The sequence below is a fragment of the Sinohyriopsis cumingii genome, chromosome 3, assembly GCF_028554795.1.
Source record: "Sinohyriopsis cumingii isolate HCF-2022 chromosome 3, ASM2855479v2, whole genome shotgun sequence".
Lineage (NCBI taxonomy): Eukaryota > Metazoa > Mollusca > Bivalvia > Unionida > Unionidae > Sinohyriopsis > Sinohyriopsis cumingii.
In genome coordinates, this window is record NC_142963.1 from 153,223,044 (window position 1) to 153,243,760 (window position 20,717).

Consider the following 20,717-nt stretch of genomic DNA (forward strand, 5'->3'; position numbering starts at 1 on the left):
ACTTTGGCGTATCTTAAATGACCTTGATCCTACAGAGCTCGAAGTAGGATACAGCCTCATCACACCTACAGGCAAGATCGAGGCTGAGTTAAGGATTTTTTATTTGCTTGTAAATGTATTTCGTTTACATCCGCAACAGTCCATTATGATTTTCATGGATGAAAACATCCAAACAGTCCATTATGATTTTCATGGATGAAAACATCCAAACAGTCCATTATGTTTTTCATGGATAAAAACATCCAAAACAGTCCATTATGTTTTTCATGGATGAAAACATCCAAACAGTCCATTATGATTTATCATGGATGAAAACATCCAAAACAGTCCGTTATGTTTTTCATGGATGAAAACATCCAAACAGTCCATTATGTTTTTCATGGATGAAAACATCCAAAACAGTCCATTATGTTTTTCATGGATGAAAACATCCAAACAGTCCATTATGTTTTTCATGGATGAAAACATCCAAACAGTCAATTATGATTTATCATGGATGAAAACATCCAAAACAGTCCATTATGTTTTTCATGGATGAAAACATCCAAAACAGTCCATTATGTTTTTCATGGATGAAAACATCCAAACAGTCCATTATATTTTTCATGGATGAAAGCATCCAAAACAGTCCATTATGTTTTTCATGGATGAAAACATCCAAATAGTTCATTATGTTTTTCATGGATGAAAACATCCAAACAGTCCATTATGTTTTTCATAGATGAAAACATCCAAAACAGTCCATTATGTTTTTTATGGATGAAAACATCCAAACAGTCCATTATGTTTTTCATGGATGAAAACATCCAAAACAGTCCATTATGTTTTTCATGGATGAAAACATCCAAACAGTCCATTATGATTTATCATGGATGAAAACATCCAAACAGTCCATTATGATTTATCATGGATGAAAACATCCAAACAGTCCATTATGTTTTTCATGGATGAAAACATCCAAACAGTCCATTATGTTTTTCATGGATGAAAACATCCAAAACAGTCCATTATGTTTTTCATGGATGAAAACATCCAAACAGTCCATTATGTTTTTGATGGATGAAAAACCTCAAAACAGTCCATTATGTTTTTCATGGATGAAAACATCCAAACAGTCCATTATGTTTTTGATGGATGAAAAACCTCAAAACAGTCCATTATGTTTTTCATGGATGAAAACATCCAAAACAGTCCATTATGTTTTTCATGGATGAAAACATCCAAAACAGTCCATTATGTTTTTCATGGATGAAAAACCTCAAAACAGTCCATTATGTTTTTCATGGATGAAAACATCCAAAACAGTCCATTATGTTTTTCATGGATGAAAACATCCAAACAGTCCATTATGTTTTTGATGGATGAAAAACCTCAAAACAGTCCATTATGTTTTTCATGGATGAAAACATCCAAACAGTCCATTATGTTTTTCATGGATGTAAAACCTCAAAACAGTCCATTATGTTTTTGATGGATGAAAAACCTCAACACAGTCCATTATGTTTTTCATGGGTGAAATAATTTGATTTTTAAGTTTATATATTCATACTCGCAGTTGACAAAATTTTATTTGTTTTATATATTTTTCAGTTGTCGCATTTAGAGGTAGTTGTATGGGTTGGAGAGCTGTCTAGTGAAAGCCATAAAAATATGAAGAAGATATACAAGACAAATAATGTGTCATATACCTAAATACACAAACATAAAAGATACAGTTATAATATCAGTTTTTCTGCTGGGATAATGAGCGAGAGAAGATACTTAGGACTAAGCCTAGCTACAAAAATTACCCTCCAATACTAAATTTAAGTAGAAACTCCGTCTTTTTAAACAGATTTGTTCCACTAAATTTTTTAAAAAGCAGTAAATATTTTCTGTTTCATAATCGGGAGCTATCTTAATGTCACATCTGATGTTGTAAGAGTCTATTTCTATAGTGTATGTACCGTTTGATGTTGTAAGGCTCTATTTCTATAGTGTATGTACTATTTGATGTTTGTAAGGTTCTGTTTCTAAAGTATATGTACCATTTGATGTTGTAAGGTTCTGTTTCTACAGTGTATGTACCATTTGATGTTATAAGGCTCTATTTCTGTAGTGTATATACCATTTGATGTTGTAAGGCTCTATTTCTGTAGTGTATATACTATTTGATGTTGTAAGGTTCTGTTTCTACAGTGTATGTACCATTTGATGTTGTAAGGCTCTATTTCTGTAGTGTATATACTATTTGATGTTGTAAGGTTCTGTTTCTAAAGTGTATGTACCATTTGATGTTGTAAGGCCCTATTTCTATAGTGTATATACCATTTAAGGTTGTAAGGTTCTATTTCTATAGTGTATATACTATTTGATGTTGTAAGGCTCTGTTTCTATAGTGTATATACCATTTGATGTTGTAAGGCTCTTTCTGTAGTGTATATACTATTTGATGTTGTAAGGTTCTGTTTCTAAAGTGTATGTACCATTTGATGTTGTAAGACCCTATTTCTGTAGTGTATATACCATTTAAGGTTGTAAGGCTCTATTTCTGTAGTGTATGTGCCATTTGATGTTGTCAGGCTCTATTTCTATAGTGTATATGCTATTTGATTTTGTAAGGTTTTGTTTCTAAAGTGTATGTACCATTTGATGTTGTATGACCCTATTTCTATAGTGTATATACCATTTAAGGTTGTAAGGCTCTATTTCTGTAGTGTATGTGCCATTTGATGTTGTCAGGCTCTATTTCTATAGTGTATATGCTATTTGATGTTGTAAGTCTATTTCTTTAGTATATATACTGTTTGATGTTGTAAGTCTATTTCTTTAGTTTGTATACAGTTTGATGTTGTAAGGCTATATTTCCTTAGTGTATGCATTTTTTGATATTGTAAGGCTCTATTTCTTTAGTGTATATACTATTTGATGTAGGAAGAGTATTTCTACGGTGCATATGTCATTTGATGTTGTAAGGCTATTTCTGTGGTGCATATGCCATTTGATCTTGTAAGGCTATTTCAGTGGTGCATATGCCATTTGATGTAAGGCTATTTCAGTGGTGCATATGCCATTTGATGTAAGGCTATTTCTATGGTGCATATGCCATTTGATGTTGTAAGGCTATTTCTATAGTGCATATGCCATTTGATCTTGTAAGGCTATTTCAGTGGTGCATATGCCATTTGATGTTGTAAGGCTATTTCAGTGGTACATATGCCATTTGATGTAAGGCTATTTCTATAGTGCATATGCCATTTGATGCTGTAAGGCTATTTCTATGGTGCATATGCCATTTGATGTTGTAAGATTATCTATTTCTAATGTATATATACCATGTTACAAATTGCTAATAAAAAAAATTGAGTTTTGAAAACTTGTAAGTCTTGGTGAATATATAATTTAATGCTGTTTTTTTTTTCTTTCCAGTGGCATTTAATTTGGCGGCAAGTAAAAAAGAGGAAACTGCAAAGTAGGTACATTTGTTGTTGCCTTTGTTGAGTATTTCTTTGTATTGTACAAGAGGAAAAACAATTAGTTATTGCCTTCATTTGTTGGGGGCTATTCCATTTAAACATACATTGTACCCAGGAAAGGCACTTTTTTCAAAATATATACCAGGATACTCAGATTGCCCAGAGAGTCCATAAGAAAACAGTACATAATTCTAAATTACATCTATGGTTGACTATTCACATTAAAAGTGCCTCCCCTGGACCCCATGTGTGTTGTACTGGAACAACCCAGAGTATTTCTCAGTATTGTGCAAGAAGAAAACAGTTATTACCTCTGTTGAGTATTTCTTAGTATTGTACAAGAGGAGAAACCAATGTCATTGCCTTACTCAGTTTTTTTCTTTTTCTGGCCTATCCAGTTTGCAGTAGTTCACAGATATTATGGATATATGTGACTATTTATACCACATTGTTATCAAATACTTTGTATTGTTATCAAATACTTTGTAAGTCATTTGCTACTATAAAATTAAAATTCTCAGTCCAGATGATATTTATAATTTGATATGCATCAAAAGTTTAATTTTATTTTTTAATCAATAACTTCTTTCCTTCCACTGTACAATGATGGAGCAAGAACTGTCAAGGCTGTTACTGTAAAACATATGGGGCCGAAGGAAGGCACTTTGTATTTTTATTAGTTACTCATAGATGCAGTTTATATTTATATGTGATACTGAGACGAACTCAGTGATCAGATTACCCCATCAGATTTTTTAACGCCTTCCCAGGGTCCCATATATGTATTAGTTGACAGCCCTGAAGGTAATTTTAATATTTGTAAATTTAGTTAGTGTTAGTTACCATAACACTTAGTTTAGTTACCATAGAAACAAAACAGTATGATAATAGTGTAATGTATGCTTTCTTTTCTGCCCTTGTCACCATCTTCTAAATTATCATTCTCATCATCTATTTCAGGCCAGTTGTATCAGAGAACCCTCTCAAGGCTGCAGCTATTAGTAGTAGTAGTAGTAGTAGCAGTAAAGCCACCAGTAGAAGTAGTTCCTCTGCATCATCGGTCAGTTCCCACCAGGAACCGAAAACTGGCCAAAAGAGGAAATCAGCACTGGATGAAATAATGGAGGTACTGCTGTACACACTAAAATAAAGTAACACTTACCTATACCAACCATTCTTTAGATCAGTTTCTTAGAAATATGACCAGATATTTTGGTCTCAATACAGTCATTCTGTAGATGAACTTCTTTTGTTAAATGACCAAATATTTTGGTCTTAATAAAGCCATTCTGTAGATCAACCTCTAGTGTAAGATGACCAAAAATTACTGTGGTCTTAATAAAGCCATTCAAACACTATTCTAATTACAGTATACCAGTCCTCTTCATAAAATGGCCACTTTTTTTATCCTGACAATGTCTGATTTAGGGAAACACGATGTATTGACTGGAGTTGAAAACCCTTTCTTCTTTCATGAGGGCCAGTCAAGATCATTAAATGAAACCATCAATCAATAATCATGTGATAGTTGCAATAAACTGAAAACCTTTCTTCCTTTATTTTAGAAAATTGCTTGACAGCTTTAAATTAATAGTAGAAAGCATGACAGTTTCATCTGTTTAGTATTAAATTTGACAGTATGTCATTTTATTAGCCCTCTGATGGCATTGTTTTGGGGTAAAGTCCATAAATCAAGCCAATTGATTTATATTTTAAAAAAAACGTTACATAATCAGCATTTTCCAAAAAACATCTGTATGAACTCTAGTCCTTGACAAGCTGAAATGTTTAGTTATATTCTGCATATAGAACACAAAGATTGGAATCATTCTGACTTAGACATATTCTGCATATAGAACACAAAGATTGGAATCATTCTGACTTAGACATATTCTGCATATAGAACATGAAGATTGGAACCATTCTGAATTAGACATATTCTGCATATAGAACTCAAAGATTTTTTAACCATTCTGAATTAGACATATTCTGCATATAGAACACAAAGATTGGAACCATTCTGAATTAGACATATTCTGCATATAGAACACAAAGATTTTTTAACCATTCTGAATTAGACATATTCTGCATATAGAACACAAAGATTGGAACCATTCTGAATTAGACATGTAATATATCATGGGACTCAATAGCTGATGTAAATTTTCAACATGGAGTTAAATTGAGATGCAATTTTCAAGACAAATACACTTACAGATGCTTGAGTTACCTGATTTGGCTCAAGTCTTTAATACAGACATGTATGTAGCATGGTCTCATCTTATCATTTTGGCAGATTAACTTTCATCATAATGTTCCATGTTGTAGTTTTGTTAGTCCATATTAACTTTTATCATAATGTTCCATGTTGTAGTTTTGTTAGTCCATATTAACTTTTTATCATAACGTTCCATGCTGTAGTTTTATTACTGCAGATTAACTTTCATTATAATGTTCCATGCTGTAGTTTGAATTATCCAGATTAACTTTCATTTTAGTGTTCTATACTGTAGTTGTATTCCATACTGTAATTTGTCCTGTTGTATTAGTCCAAAGGAAGTACTCACCAAGAATTCCATTTACTTTTATAAGTTTGTTTGTTTGGTAAATTTAGAGGGTCACATGGTGATAATGACTACATGTCTTTCAGTTTGAAGAGAACAAAAGAGAAAAGCTAAACAGGAAAGACTACTGGCTTCATCCAGGCATTGTGGTTAAAATCATAACCAAGAAACTTGGAGACAAATATTATAAGCAAAAGGCTGTGGTCAAGGTGAGTCGGCCCTCCCGCCTCGTTAGCTTGCAGTAAGAAACTAGATAGACATCATAAAGTAATCTGATTGTGTGATTTTATGTTATTAAATATTTAGAACTACTTTATTTAATCTCTGTTTAATACACATTTCATTTGATCATTTGAGTCTGCTCTGAACAGCGTTGTGTGCCTTCCAACTTTTCAAAACAGATTTGCTCCATTTGACTCCCTTTTATTTACATAATTATATATAGATACTTCAGAACAATTTGAGTGTTATTTTAACAGTGTAATTAAAATTTGATCATTTTCTCTTTGAGATGCTCTTAAGTAAAAATGCTATTTAATTTTGGGCCAAGGTGTTCTGCTTGATGCATGTCATTAAATTTCATGAGAATATTCTATTTTAATGCAGTTTGTATCACATTCACCCAGAAAGTAAGACATTATTTTCCGATATCCTGTTAGATTTAGCATTTAAGCCAAATTTTATTAAAATCTAAATTTTGTGTTTAGCATATTTTCGTGGGGTTTGTTACTGGGGGATTTAGGGGCCCAGAGTGGCTGAGTGGTCTAAAATGCTTTCCGTTATGGATCACTGCCATCTCACCTCTGTCTGTGTGGGTTCGAGTCTCCGATTTGGCCAATGTGGGTATGTGAGAAAGCTTAACAGTAGTTTCTCGTGGGTCAGTGGTTCTTTCTGGGATTTTCCCAAGACTTTTCCTTACCATCATTATATAGCCTATCATGTGCTGAAAAATGGCGTTAAACCAAACAACAACAACAACCGGGGGATTGATGAAACTTGGGGTGTGTTTCACACTTTATTGACTTTTGATTTATCTTCTTGCATTTAATTTTTAATTACTCAGATACTTTTCATTGTGATGGCATAAAACTTGATGAAATGATGCTTAATCAGAATTACTAAAACTTAGTATCAGAAATAGACTACTGTAGCCCGCATTACAACTTCACTAGTATCAGAAATAGACCACTGTAGCCTGCATTACAACTTCACTAGTATCAGGAATAGGCAACTAGCTTATATTACAACTTTACTAGTGTCGGCAATGGGCCACTATCCTACATTATGACTTTACTAGTATCAGGAATAGACCACGGTAGTCTGCATTACAGAGGACACTTTCTCAAGGAGTCAACATATCAAATTTAAATTGCACTGTTAAAAATAAAACACTCAAATTATTCTGAATAACCTCCTAATGTCTATTTACAAGTAATTTTCTTAAAAGAATCAGTGCCTTCCAATCCCCAATTTTCATTTTCATTTTTGAAAAATAATGTCATCAGTTAAATGAATTTCTAGAAACTGTATTGTATTATGATAGATCATATCAACCTTTTTTAGAAATATCAGCTGACATGCCTGTGGCATTTAAATTTTAAAATATTTTTAATTACTTGAAATTTGGCATTAATTTGCTTAAGCTACTGCAGTGTTGTAGAAAATATTCTAATGTTGATTCCCTTTTCTTCCTGACCTGGTTTTGTCTAACTTGCTGTGCAGAATAACTGATTGCATTATGAGAGTCTCTTGCTTGTACTGGTTTTATGGTAAATGGAGATAACTCTTGGTGCTTCTTAAGCCAAACTCACAGCCTGTATGCTGTCTGATTTCAGGATGTTGTGGACCTGTATGGTGGAGTAATCAAGCTTTTGGACAGTGGAGACAAATTGAAGGTTGACCAGACTCATCTAGAGACAGTAATTCCAGCCCAAGGTTAGTTGACTAAATCTCCTTGCTTAAAAGGCATAGTAATTAAATACAATATTGATAACCACACAGTCCAACTGGGTTGGCTGTCACAGTGTGCCTATGGGAAGGGCATAGTCATTTATTAAAAAACTGGTACCCACACAGTCCAACTGGGTTGGCTGTCACAGTGTGCCTATGGGAAGGGCATAGTTATTTATTAAAAAACTGGTACCCACACAGTCCAACTGGGTTGGCTGTCACAGTGTGCCTATGGGAAGGGCATAGTTATTTATTAAAAAACTGGTACCCACACAGTCCAACTGGGTTGGCTGTCACAGTGTGCCTATGGGAAGGGCATAGTTATTTATTAAAAAACTGGTACCCACACAGTCCAACTGGGTTGGCTGTCACAGTGTGCCTATGGGAAGGGCATAGTTATTTATTAAAAAACTGGTACCCACAGTCCAACTGGGTTGGCTGTCACAGTGTGCCTATGGGAAGGGCATAGTTATTTATTAAAAAACTGGTACCCACACAATCCAACTGGGTTGGCTTTCACAATGTGGTCTTTGGAAAGGCATTTAGCACATAATGTGCAAAAAGTACTGTTAAAATCATTGAAACAAACAAACATAAATTCAGAGTTTGAAAGAATTGTAGTGCAGTTAATGAGAAATTTTCTTGTGAACATTTCACATAAATTAAATGAAGTTGAAATGTTCATGGAATACAAAATTCCCTCCCCCTCTGTTAGACCTAAGAGGAGTATTTTAAAAAAGTTGCTGTTACAGCTAAAAATGTCAAATTACAGCAGAATTCTGAGAGTTTGACAGATGGAGCCTAGAGATTTGTAAATTGTATACTCCATTTGCTGTCCCTTGAATGGCCATAAAATCTAAATTCTCCATCAGATACATTCCCTGATCACATTTCATTAGGATAACCATCTTTGCTACCTCCAGATCTATCCAATCCATCCCTCTTGGAAAGACAGAAGAATGTCTTTATATGTATAAACAAGGAAAGAACAGGTTAACTCCACTTAGTGGCTACCACTATACTCAGTTACTGTTGTTAGACTGGGTAATTCCAGTTATTTGCCAATATTTTTTTTCTTATGGGCAACCAGTTGTGTTAATTGCATACAAAAGTGATAATAACAAAATATTTTTAAACTTTAAATTTCAGATTGTAAAATGCATATGCCCAAGTTTGTACTTATATGTCTACTTATTAAGTAACCTTGAATTTTGTGCATCTTTTAGATTTGTATTTTTTTTAACTTTTCAGTATATAGGCTGTCAAAATGCATCAAACAATGTAATGCTTTATTCCCAATGAGCGTTATTAGAGTTTTAACAGTCTTAAAATTGAGTCCAATCAGACTGAATATGGTGTGTCCAATCAGTGTTAATAGTGTGTCCAATCAGACTGAATAGTATTACCAATCAGTGTTAATAGTGTGTCCAATCAGACTGAATAGTATTACCAATCAGCGTTAATAGTGTGTCCAATCAGACTGAATAGTATTACCAATCAGCATTAATAGTGTGTCCAATCAGACTGAATAGTATTACCAATCAGCATTAATAGTGTGTCCAATCAGACTGAATAGTATTACCAATCAGCGTTAAGTGTCCAATCAGACTGAATAGTATTACCAATCAGTGTTAATAGTGTGTCCAATCAGACTGAATAGTATTACCAATCAGCGTTAATAGTGTGTCCAATCAGACTGAATAGTATTACCAATCAGCATTAATAGTGTGTCCAAAACAGCATTAATAGTGTGTCAAGTTAGACTGAATATGGTGTGTCCAGTCAGCCTTAATAGTGTGTCCAATCAGACTGAATAGTATTACCAAAACAGCATTAATATTGTGTCAAGTTAGACTGAATAGTGTTCAATCAGCCTTAATAGAGTGTCCAGTCAGACTGAATAGTGTTCAGTCAGCCTTGATAGTATTTCCAATCAGCCTAATACTTGTTACCAGAGGAAATCATCTCACATTGCAGATTTAATATAAATTTGTTGCTCAGGGTTGTAAACTAGCTTCACTCTCCTGCATGTCTTATAAAGAGTCCTAATTGACAGAATGTGTATTTCAGGTAAACCAGTGTTAATTGTGAATGGGGCTTATAGAGGGGAAGCAGCAATTCTGGATGATATTGACACAGATGCGTTCTCTTGTACTGTATCCATTAGCAAGGTAAGCTGTTCTCACTTGACCCTTGTATACCATGGATGTCAAAGCTCTTGTACTGTATCCATTAGCAAGATTATCCATTCTGATTAATCCCTTTTCTACAGACGGATGTTAAAACTCAAACATTTGACAGACATTAGTATTGATTTAAAACAGTCTGTATTAATATCTGACTGCACAAGTTTTAAATTGGAATAACCTGTCAGTAAATTTCTGACTACACAAGTTTTAAATTGGAATAACCTGTCACTAAATTTTGCTAAATTGACTGATGCACCAAACTGTTCCACTTGCAATGGAATTTTGTAAATTTAAATGGGGGTCCAGTCATAGCTAGGTATGATTGAACAACCTGTGGCTTTTCAATTCTGTGGCCTGTTTATTTAAACAGTTTTGAGATCGTGTATAGGCTACACACACTTAAACAGTTCTGATATTGTGTACAGACTATACACACTCAAACAGGTCAGAGATTGTGTGCAGGCTACACCCAATTAAACAGGTCTGAGATTGTGTACAGAATTCACCCACTTAAACAGGTCTGAGATCGTGTATAGGCTACACACACTTAAACAGTTCTGATATTGTGTACAGACTATACACACTCAAACAGGTCTGAGATTGTGTACAGAATTCACCCACTTAAACAGGTCTGAGATTGTGTACAGAATTCACCCACTTAAACAGGTCTGAGATCTTGTACAGGCTACACCCGCTTAAACAAGTCTGAGATTGTGTACAGAATTCACCCACTTAAACAGGTCTGAGATTGTGTACAGAATTCACCCACTTAAACAGGTCTGAGATCTTGTACAGGCTACACCCACTTAAACAGGTCTGAGATCTTGTACAGGCTACACCCACTTAAACAGGTCTGAGATTGTGTACAGAATTCACCCACTTAAACAGGTCTGAGATTGTGTACAGAATTCACCTACTTAAACAGGTCTGAGACTGTGTGCAGGCTACACCCACTTAAACAGGTCTGAGATCTTGTACAGGCTACACCCACTTAAACAGGTCTGAGATCTTGTACAGGCTACACCCACTTAAACAGGTCTGAGATCTTGTACAGGCTACACCCACTTAAACAGGTCTGAGACTGCGTACAGAATTCACCCACTTAAACAGGTCTGAGATAGTTTCCAAGCTACACACACTTAAACAGGTCTGAGAGAGTTTACAGGCTACACACTTAAACAGGTCTGAGATAGTTTACAGGCTACACCAGCTTAAGAAAAAACATCTCTGAAACAAAGATAATGTTCCTCCCAAATTAGCATATGTTCCAATCAAGTTGTCCGTGCCCATGTATACTGCAGGATCTGCTGGTGAAATTTTGTTATTTTTAACTTGGTTGCAAAATGTCCATGAAATTTCTTTTCATTTACCTCCCTCTTTTGCATGCTAGTTGGCCTCCATTATACCCAAATGTGCCTTTTTTTTTTTTAACTGCCATATGCTAAGATGTCCTTCAGACAATCCAATTGAATTGTATAAAAAATATTACTTAAATTTAGTCATCAATATTTCTTTTGCTGTGGTATGGAGAGTCAGAATGTTGTATCTGGTGCAAGAAAATATTTGTAACAGAGTAGTGAATTTAGTATTTTTTGCAGTTATCATACTATTCACGAGTTTCCAATGTGATTTTGATAAGTAACTTTCAGTTTCACAAGAAATGAAACATATGTATGTATGTATGTATGTACGTATGTTTGTTGTTCTTCATTACAAAGCTGACACCCACGATGGAGGATGGACACAAGATGCATCTATGTTTACAATTGCTCATTGCACACACACATGTAATGTGTTTACACTTTAATATGAAATAGTTGGTCCAGAATTTTGAAAAAGCAATTCAATGGTCACAAAAATGAGCATATTTAACTACACCCCATGTCCGATTCATTGATTAGTTTACACCCCATGTCCAATTTATTGATTAGTCTCCACCCCATGTCCGATTAATTGATTAGTCTACACCCCATGTCCGATTCATTGATTAGTCTACACCCCATGTCCGATTCATTGATTAGTTTACACCCCATGTCCGATTTATTGATTGGTCTCCACTCCATGTCCGATTCTCTGATTAGTCTACACCCATGTCCGATTCATTGATTAGTCTCCACCCCATGTCCGATTCATTGATTAGTCTCCACCCCATGTCCGATTCATTGATTAGTCTACACCCTGTGTCTGATTCATTGATTAGTCTCCACCCCATGTCCAATTCATTGATTAGTCTACACCCCATGTCCAATTCATTGATTAGTCTACACCCTGTGTCCAATTCATTGATTAGTCTACACCCATGTCCGATTCATTGATTAGTCTACACCCTGTGTCCGATTCATTGATTATTCTCCACCCCATGTCCGATTCATTGATTAGTCTACACCCTGTGTCCGATTCATTGATTAGTCCACACCCCATGTCTGATTCATTGATTAGTCTACACCCTGTGTCCGATTCATTGATTAGTCTCCACCCCATGTCCGATTCATTGATTAGTCTACACCCCATGTCCAGTTCATTGATTAGTCTACACCCTGTGTCCGATTCATTGATTAGTCTACACCCTGTGTCCGATGAATTGATTAGTCTGCATCCCATGTCCGATTCATTGATTAGTCTACACCCTGTGTCTGATTCATTGATTAGTCTACACCCCATCTCCAATCTATTGATTAGTCTCCACCCCATGTCCAATTCATTGATTAGTCTCCACCCCATGTCCAGTCTATTGATTAGTCTACACCCCATGTCCAATTCATTGATTAGTCTACACCCTGTGTCCGATTCATTGATTAGTCTACACCCCATGTTCGATTCATTGATTAGTCTCCACCCTGTGTCCGATTCATTGATTAGTCTACACCCATGTCCGATTCATTGATTAGTCTACACCCATGTCCAATCTATTGATTAGTCTCCACCCTGTGTCCGATTCATTGGTTAGTCTACACCCATGTCCGATTCATTGATTAGTCTACACCCATGTCCGATTCATTGATTAGTCTACACCCCATGTCCAATCTATTGATTAGTCTCCACCCTGTGTCTGATACATTGATTAGTCTACACCCATGTCCGATTCATTGATTAGTCTACACCCCATGTCAGATTCATTGATTAGTCTACACCCTGTGTCCGATTCATTGATTAGTCTACACCCCATGTCCAATCTATTGATTAGTCTCCACCCCATGTCCAATCTATTGATTAGTCTACACCCCATGTCCAATTCATTGATTAGTCTCCACCCCATGTCCAATCTATTGATTAGTCTACACCCCATGTCCAATTCATTGATTAGTCTCCACCCCACATGCAGATGTATAAACAGCATCAGAACATAATTCTCATGAATACAGTAGAATTGTTGATTAGTCATGGATGAGATGACATCTCCACCACTCAGGATGTATAATTGCACAGTAAGATACTGCGTCCATAAATATAGTAGAACCATTGGGTTGTTTTATGGGTAATGTTGAGATGCCCTCCACCCCCAACCAAGCCTTGATTTTACATCACTCTCAGAACCTATTCCCTGTTGGTGAACTTTCACTTTCTCTTGATCACAAGTAGTTGACCCATCTCACAATCAAGAGATATTGTTCCATAATCTTAGACAGATTCAGCCTTCATGGAAGAGACGATTTGGACTGAAACAAGGTAAATCTAACTTGCACACCTGGATTTGACATCCAGACCATGCTCACTTTCATTGTTCCATTGGAATCTCCCATTGGAATCTCTCCTGGGTTTGACATCCAGTCCATGCTCACTTTCATTGTTCCATTGGAATCTCTTCTGGGTTTGACATCCAGACCATGCTCACTTTCATTGTTCCATTGGAATCTCTCCTGGGTTTGACAATGCTTAACTCATCTAAGTTTTAGCCATCATCTCCCCTCATTAAAGCAGCTACCATACATGACTTGCAGTTTATGAGAACACTAACTTCACCATGCATTATCTGCAGTTCTATTTTGATGGTTTGCTCATTCTAATGACACTACCTGGTTCCTCCTTCCCAAGAACATCTTGCTGTCACTATTAAACCAACAGTGACTATGAATAATGTCAAGAGAATCAAGCTGCATGACCCTGTACAACCCAGTACAAACCTTGTACAACCCTATAATACACCCTATACAAACATTCAGATTTTACCCAAGATGCAAGGACAATATCCGCATCAACTGTGAAAGATTATTCCTATCACTGTAGACATAACCCAACAAATACTGGTCACTTGGCTGGAGGGGATTTTTTAAGTGGGTGATCTCTATAACTCTTGCAGGATCAGGTACACTAATGAATATTTCAGGTGACAGAATTAAGTGATTTCCATGAGCCATAATATCTCAGTTCAGAACATAGTAGTCAACTGACTGGCATGCCTAGTTTGGCTTCTCTAGCTTTCATCCTTTGACCTATTCCAATAATGTGATCTGGTAATGTATTTGATGGAGAAGAACATTTATTTAGTAAATTGTGTTTCTCCAATAACACTTACCTGATCACATTACAAATAATCCCTCTGACAAGTCCCTGCAGTGTGAGCATCTTTAAATGTTTCTCTCCAGTTTAATAAAACTGGCATATCCAGGTATAATGGTGTCCACCTAGCAGGTAGAAAGGTAAGCTGATCTGAAAGAGTTGCTTCCCTTTGTATCGTATATTGACTGATGTTTTTCATATTTCTGGGAGGGCAACATTTAGAGATAGCAGAAAGTTATCCATTATATAATGTGATAAGATAATTGGGTCTTAAATTTGGTATTGTAGCAGCCACAAAAATTTGTGGGTATCCTAGGGTCTGTGTGTGTAGGCTCGTCTTGGTAGATAGTCTAGTCTTGGTCAGTAGGGTCTGTGCTATGTGTAGGCTAGTCTTGGTAGATAGGGTCTGTGCTGTGTGTAGGCTTGGTCGATAGGGTCTGTGCTATTTGTGGGCTAGTCTTGGTAGATAGGGTCTGTGCTATGTGTAGGCTAGTCTTGGTAGATAGGGTCTGTGCTATGTGTAGGCTAGTCTTGGTAGATAGGGTCTGTGATATGTGTAGGCTAGTCTTGGTAGATAGGGTCTGTGCTATGTGTAGGCTAGTCTTGGTAGATAGGGTCTGTGCTATGCATAGGCTAGTCTTGGTAGATAGGGTCTGTGCTATGTGTAGGCTAGTCTTGGCCAGTAGGGTCTGTGCTATGTGTAGGCTAGTCTTGGCCAATAGGGTCTGTGCTATGTGTAGGCTAGTCTTGGTAGATAGTGTCTGTGCTGTGTGTAGGCTAGTCTTGGTAGATAGGGTCTGTGCTATGTGTAGGCTAGTCTTGGTAGATAGGGTCTGTGCTATGTGTAGGCTAGTCTTGGTAGATAGGGTCTGTGCTATGTGTAGGCTAGTCTTGGTAGATAGTGTCTGTGCTGTGTGTAGGCTAGTCTTGGTAGATAGGGTCTGTGCTATGTGTAGGCTAGTCTTGGTAGATAGGGTCTGTGCTATGCATAGGCTAGTCTTGGTAGATAGGGTCTGTGCTATGTGTAGGCTAGTCTTGGTAGATATGGCCTGTGCTATGTGTAGGCTAGTCTTGGCCAATAGGGTCTGTGCTATGTGTAGGCTAGTCTTGGTAGATAGGGTCTGTGCTATGCATAGGCTAGTCTTGGTAGATAGGGTCTGTGCTATGTGTAGGCTAGTCTTGGCCAGTAGGGTCTGTACTATGTGTAGGCTAGTCGTGGCCAATAGGGCCTGTGCTATGTGTAGGCTAGTCTTGGTAGATAGGGTCTGTGCTATGTGTAGGCTAGTCTTGGTAGATAGGGTCTGTGCTATGCATAGGCTAGTCTTGGTAGATAGGGTCTGTGCTATGTGTAGGCTAGTCTTGGTAGATAGGGTCTGTGCTATGTGTAGGCTAGTCTTGGTTGATAGGGTCTGTGCTATGTGTAGGCTAGTCTTGGTAGATAGTGTCTGTGCTGTGTGTAGGCTAGTCTTGGTAGATAGGGTCTGTGCTATGCATAGGCTAGTCTTGGTAGATAGGGTCTGTACTATGTGTAGGCTAGTCGTGGCCAATAGGGCCTGTGCTATGTGTAGGCTAGTCTTGGTAGATAAGGTCTGTGCTATGTGTAGGCTAGTCTTGGTAGATAAGGTCTGTGCTATGTGTAGGCTAGTTTTGGTAGATAGGGTCTGTGCTATGTGTAGGCTAGTCTTGGTATATAGGGCTTGTGCTATTTGTAGGCTAGTCTTGGTAGATAGGGTCTGTGCTATATGTAGGCTAGTCTTGGTAGATAGGGTCTGTGCTATGTGTAGGCTAATCTTGGTAGATAGGGTCTTTGCTATGTGTAGGCTAGTCTTGGTAGATAGGGTCTGTGCTATGTGTAGGCTAGTCTTGGTAGATAGGGTTTGTGCTATGTGTAGGCTAGTCTTGGTAGATAGGGTCTGTGCTATGCATAGGCTAGTCTTGGTAGATAGGGTCTGTATTTTGCTCGACTTGTTTTTGTAATGGGTCACTGTTATGTATATGCTAGTTTACCTGGCCCTTTGAAAGGCCACTTCATAACAATTAACTCCATCAAGTTTTCTGGCTCTGTCAAAGGTTGCTTTTTACTCATTTACTCCACTGAGTGTGTGGGTCAAGCTCAGGCTGGTTCTATTTTTTTTTTCTCAAGGTTTCACACAAGATATTGTTTGATGTAGACTAAAATTATGTTCAGTTTGTGATCTGAGACATAACAGGATAAGTGAGAATTACATTTTGGCATCCATTAACTGGGTCATACAGTTTTCTTGCTCTTGGTGTTCATTAGCTGTGTCATTTTCTTTTTTTGTTTTTTGTTATCTGTTTAATGATGGTATTAATAGAAATGCTGAAGCACTAATTAAGATTTGAAGAAAGAAAGATGGCATTCTCTCCCATTTTTGGTCTCGTCCTGACAAATCATCAGAATGAAAAAGTTACGATTGATGCGTTGGTTCAGATGATCACCTTGTCTTGTTGGATTGAGGATTACAGGTATATACCCTCTAGCAGCTGATACATGGACCATAAAACAAGAACTGGTTGGTAATATTCAATATCACAAACACATGGGCCATAAAACAAGAACTGGTTGGTAACATGCAATATCACAAACACATTGGCCATAAAACAAGAACTGGTTGGTAACATGCAATATCAACAAACACATTGGCCATAAAACAAGAACTGGCTGGTAATATTCAATATCACAAACACATGGGCCATAAAACAAGAACTGGCTGGTAATATTCAATATCACAAACACATTGGCCATAAAACAAGAACTGGTTGGTAACATGCAATATCACAAACACATTGGCCATAAAACAAGAACTGGCTGGTAATATTCAATATCACAAACACATGGGCCATAAAACAAGAACTGGTTGGTAACATGCAATATCACAAACACATTGGCCATAAAACAAGAACTGGCTGGTAATATTCAATATCACAAACACATGGGCCATAAAACAAGAACTGGCTGGTAATATTCAATATCACAAACAATAATGTTACAGCTGATGCTCTTTACTGGAATATGATTTAATGCAGCAATAATTCAATTGTCATTAGGGATTAAAAAAGAAAAATATATTTGGTGTAGGTGGGAATAAATAATAGGTGATTAAACAACTTTCTTGGATAAATTTTTTAAAACTATTTTTCAATAAATATTCTTTTGGTGACAGCAAATATTTGAGTTACAATACAACAGCATAAAACAACTGTGGTTTTGTGAAGATTTCTAGGTTTTCAGAATCAGTAGGATATCACATTGCTGATGTAACCTGGTTCCTTCTGGAATCATTAGTCATCCACTGGGTTGAAATGAGTATCTGTTTCCCAGTTCAGTTGTCAGTGGTGAAACTGAATATAGGGATGGAGCAGGTTGAATCAGATGAATTCAATCAGACTTAATTTGCTTCCATAATTAAACCGTTTGTTGGATTGAATATGTTCTCATGAGATGTTATTTGATCAAACAAGATATTTATTGTTCTGTTATTTTGAAGTATCAGTATCATCTGGAAGAGAAAGGAGTGAGTTTCCTCTTTTGTTCGTAATACAGGCGGATTTACTCCAGGTAAACTACTCCAGGTAGTATCCACACTGTCAAAGACTGAACTGTAAGTTCATTTACAAAATACTTGCTCATTATTGGTGGATTAATCATTCAGGTTGTGGTTGGAATTTCTCTAGATATTTATTTAGATGTACTATGCTGTTGTACATTTTATGGAAATGGTTGCGGTACTTTTATTCCAGTATGGGTGATGTTTGAGTGTCACTCCAAGGATTGGCAGTGTTTGTAATGAATTCCACAGATGGCAGATTGATAGACATTTTATTTTTGCAGGATAGTACAGACTTGTTGGTGTTACTCAATCTTTAAGACAGAATGACATCATGGTAATTGATTTTGGTCTTGCAAAAGGAAGGTCAGTTATGGGAGGAGCATGGTACTTTTAAAAGACCAAAACTTTTCATCAAAGGACAATGTAGTGTCAAGATTCCATGATACCTGAATATTGAGGCCCTATTGTCATGTTGCTGGAATTTTTAACTCTGTTGGAGAGCCACACACTTTGCATAACCAACTTCACTTCTCAAGGCTGACATAAAAAACAATGAGGTCACTCCGTCATAACATCATCATACAGAAAAGTCTATACAACCAAAAAATGGCCTGGCCATATTTGCAATTCATCATAAATATCACCAATATTTCTATCACTACTCATCTGTTGTCCACATTGGAATAAAAGTGTACTACCACCATTGCTGTAAGATGTACAACAGGAAAGGAGATCAAAATAAATATCTTGAGAAATTCCACCAAAACCCAATTCAGTTATCCACCAGTGATGAGCTTTGTAGATCCACTACAATTTCAAGGGGGCCCCGAGTGGCCGAGTGGTCTAAAGTGATCACTGCCATCTCACCTCTGTCTGCGCCGGTTCGAGTCTCGGATTCAGCCAATGTGGGTATGTGAGAAAGCTTGCCAGTAGCTTCTCGTGGGTCGGTGGTTCTTTTCGGGTCTTCCTGGGTTCTTCCTCCACCAATAATACTGGCTGCCATGTATAGCCTATCGTGTGCTGAAAAATGGCGTTAAACCCCACAAGAACAACAACAACAATTTCAAGTCTTGGTAATGGGGAGTCTACTCCAGATAAATGCACATATTATGGACATTACAGAGTTCATTTATTTCTTTTCTGGATGATACAGAGACCTCAAATAATGGAACAATCATTATTTCATGTTTCATGATTATGTTCAATTAAATAACTTTGAGAATATATTTGAACCAAATCAAGTTCAAATAAATTCAACCAGCTCCACTGTTCTATTCAATTTCACCACTGACAACTGGGAAACAGACAAGCCATGTGTCAAGCCAGTTGATGGTCTAATGATCCAACAAGGAACACATCAGGAGTATGATACTCCAGCCAATTTTGAAACAGGACCGCATACAGAACTACAGCAGTTTTATGCTATTGTATTCTAACTCACACATTATTTACGGTCACTAACAGAAATAATTATTTTTCAATAATTAGTTCTAGAGTTGTTGAGTCACCCATCTTTTACCCCTACCCAAAAAATAAGTTGAATCATTACCACATTAAATGATATCCTATGAACCAAGTGCAGTACTATTTCTTGTGATATCATTGCCTGCTACCAACCAAGTGCAATACTATTGTTTGTGATATCATTGCGTACTACCAACCAAGTGCAATACTGTTTGTGATATCATTGCCTACTACCAACCAAGTGCAGTACTATTGTTTGTGATATCATTGCCTACTACCAACCAAGTGCAGTACTATTGTTTGTGATATCATTGCCTACCACCAAAAGGTGGCTGTACCAGCTGCTAGGAGTATATAAACCTCATACTTAAGAATACATCCATCAGCTGAATTAGTGCCTCAACCAGAACAATTACCATCTAACTTGAATACAACTAATTTATCATTGTTGTATCAGCCAGTCATATGCTTGCATATAGTTGAACCACAAAGTCTTGATTTGTCAGCAATATGTTTCGACTTATCATTCCCTTTCCCAACTGAAATGTTGAACAATCCCACAGATCCTTCTGCATTATGATTTTTATTTACAATTAATATCTACTAATGTTTATTAAATTTGCACAGTATCAGTGTACTTTCAAAAGAACTACTTTTTTGTGTAAGCATGCCCAATTTACTGTTACTCCTTGTTACTATTCTTAGTCTAACTTATGTACATTGTACATGATAATGTGGATCAGTCAGTATTACTTGCTAGCTGTGTACATGATGTGTGGATCAGTCAGTATTACTTGCTAACAGTGTACATGATGTGTGGATCAGTCAGTATTACTTGATAACAGTGTACATGATGTGTGGATCAGTCAATATTACTTGCTAACAGTGTACATGATGTGTGGATCAGTCAGTATTACTTGATAACACTGTACATGATGTGTGGATCAATCAGTATTACTTGCTAACAGTGTACATGATGTGTGGATCAATCAGTATAACTTGCTAACAGTGTACATGATGTGTGGA

The 20,717-nt window shown here is 36.6% G+C and overlaps 1 protein-coding gene across 1 annotated transcript in view; it reads left to right on the top strand.

Moving 5' to 3' along the window:
- Positions 1–20,717, top strand: part of LOC149804169 (DNA/RNA-binding protein KIN17-like) — a 56,295-nt gene that overhangs the window by 34,484 nt on the left and 1,094 nt on the right. The window contains exons 6-10 of the mRNA XM_089954147.1: positions 3,409–3,451; positions 4,416–4,581; positions 6,106–6,228; positions 7,855–7,954; positions 10,040–10,140. Coding sequence (XP_089810273.1) covers positions 3,409–3,451; positions 4,416–4,581; positions 6,106–6,228; positions 7,855–7,954; positions 10,040–10,140 — 533 coding nt within the window. The remainder of the gene's footprint in view (positions 1–3,408; positions 3,452–4,415; positions 4,582–6,105; positions 6,229–7,854; positions 7,955–10,039; positions 10,141–20,717) is intronic.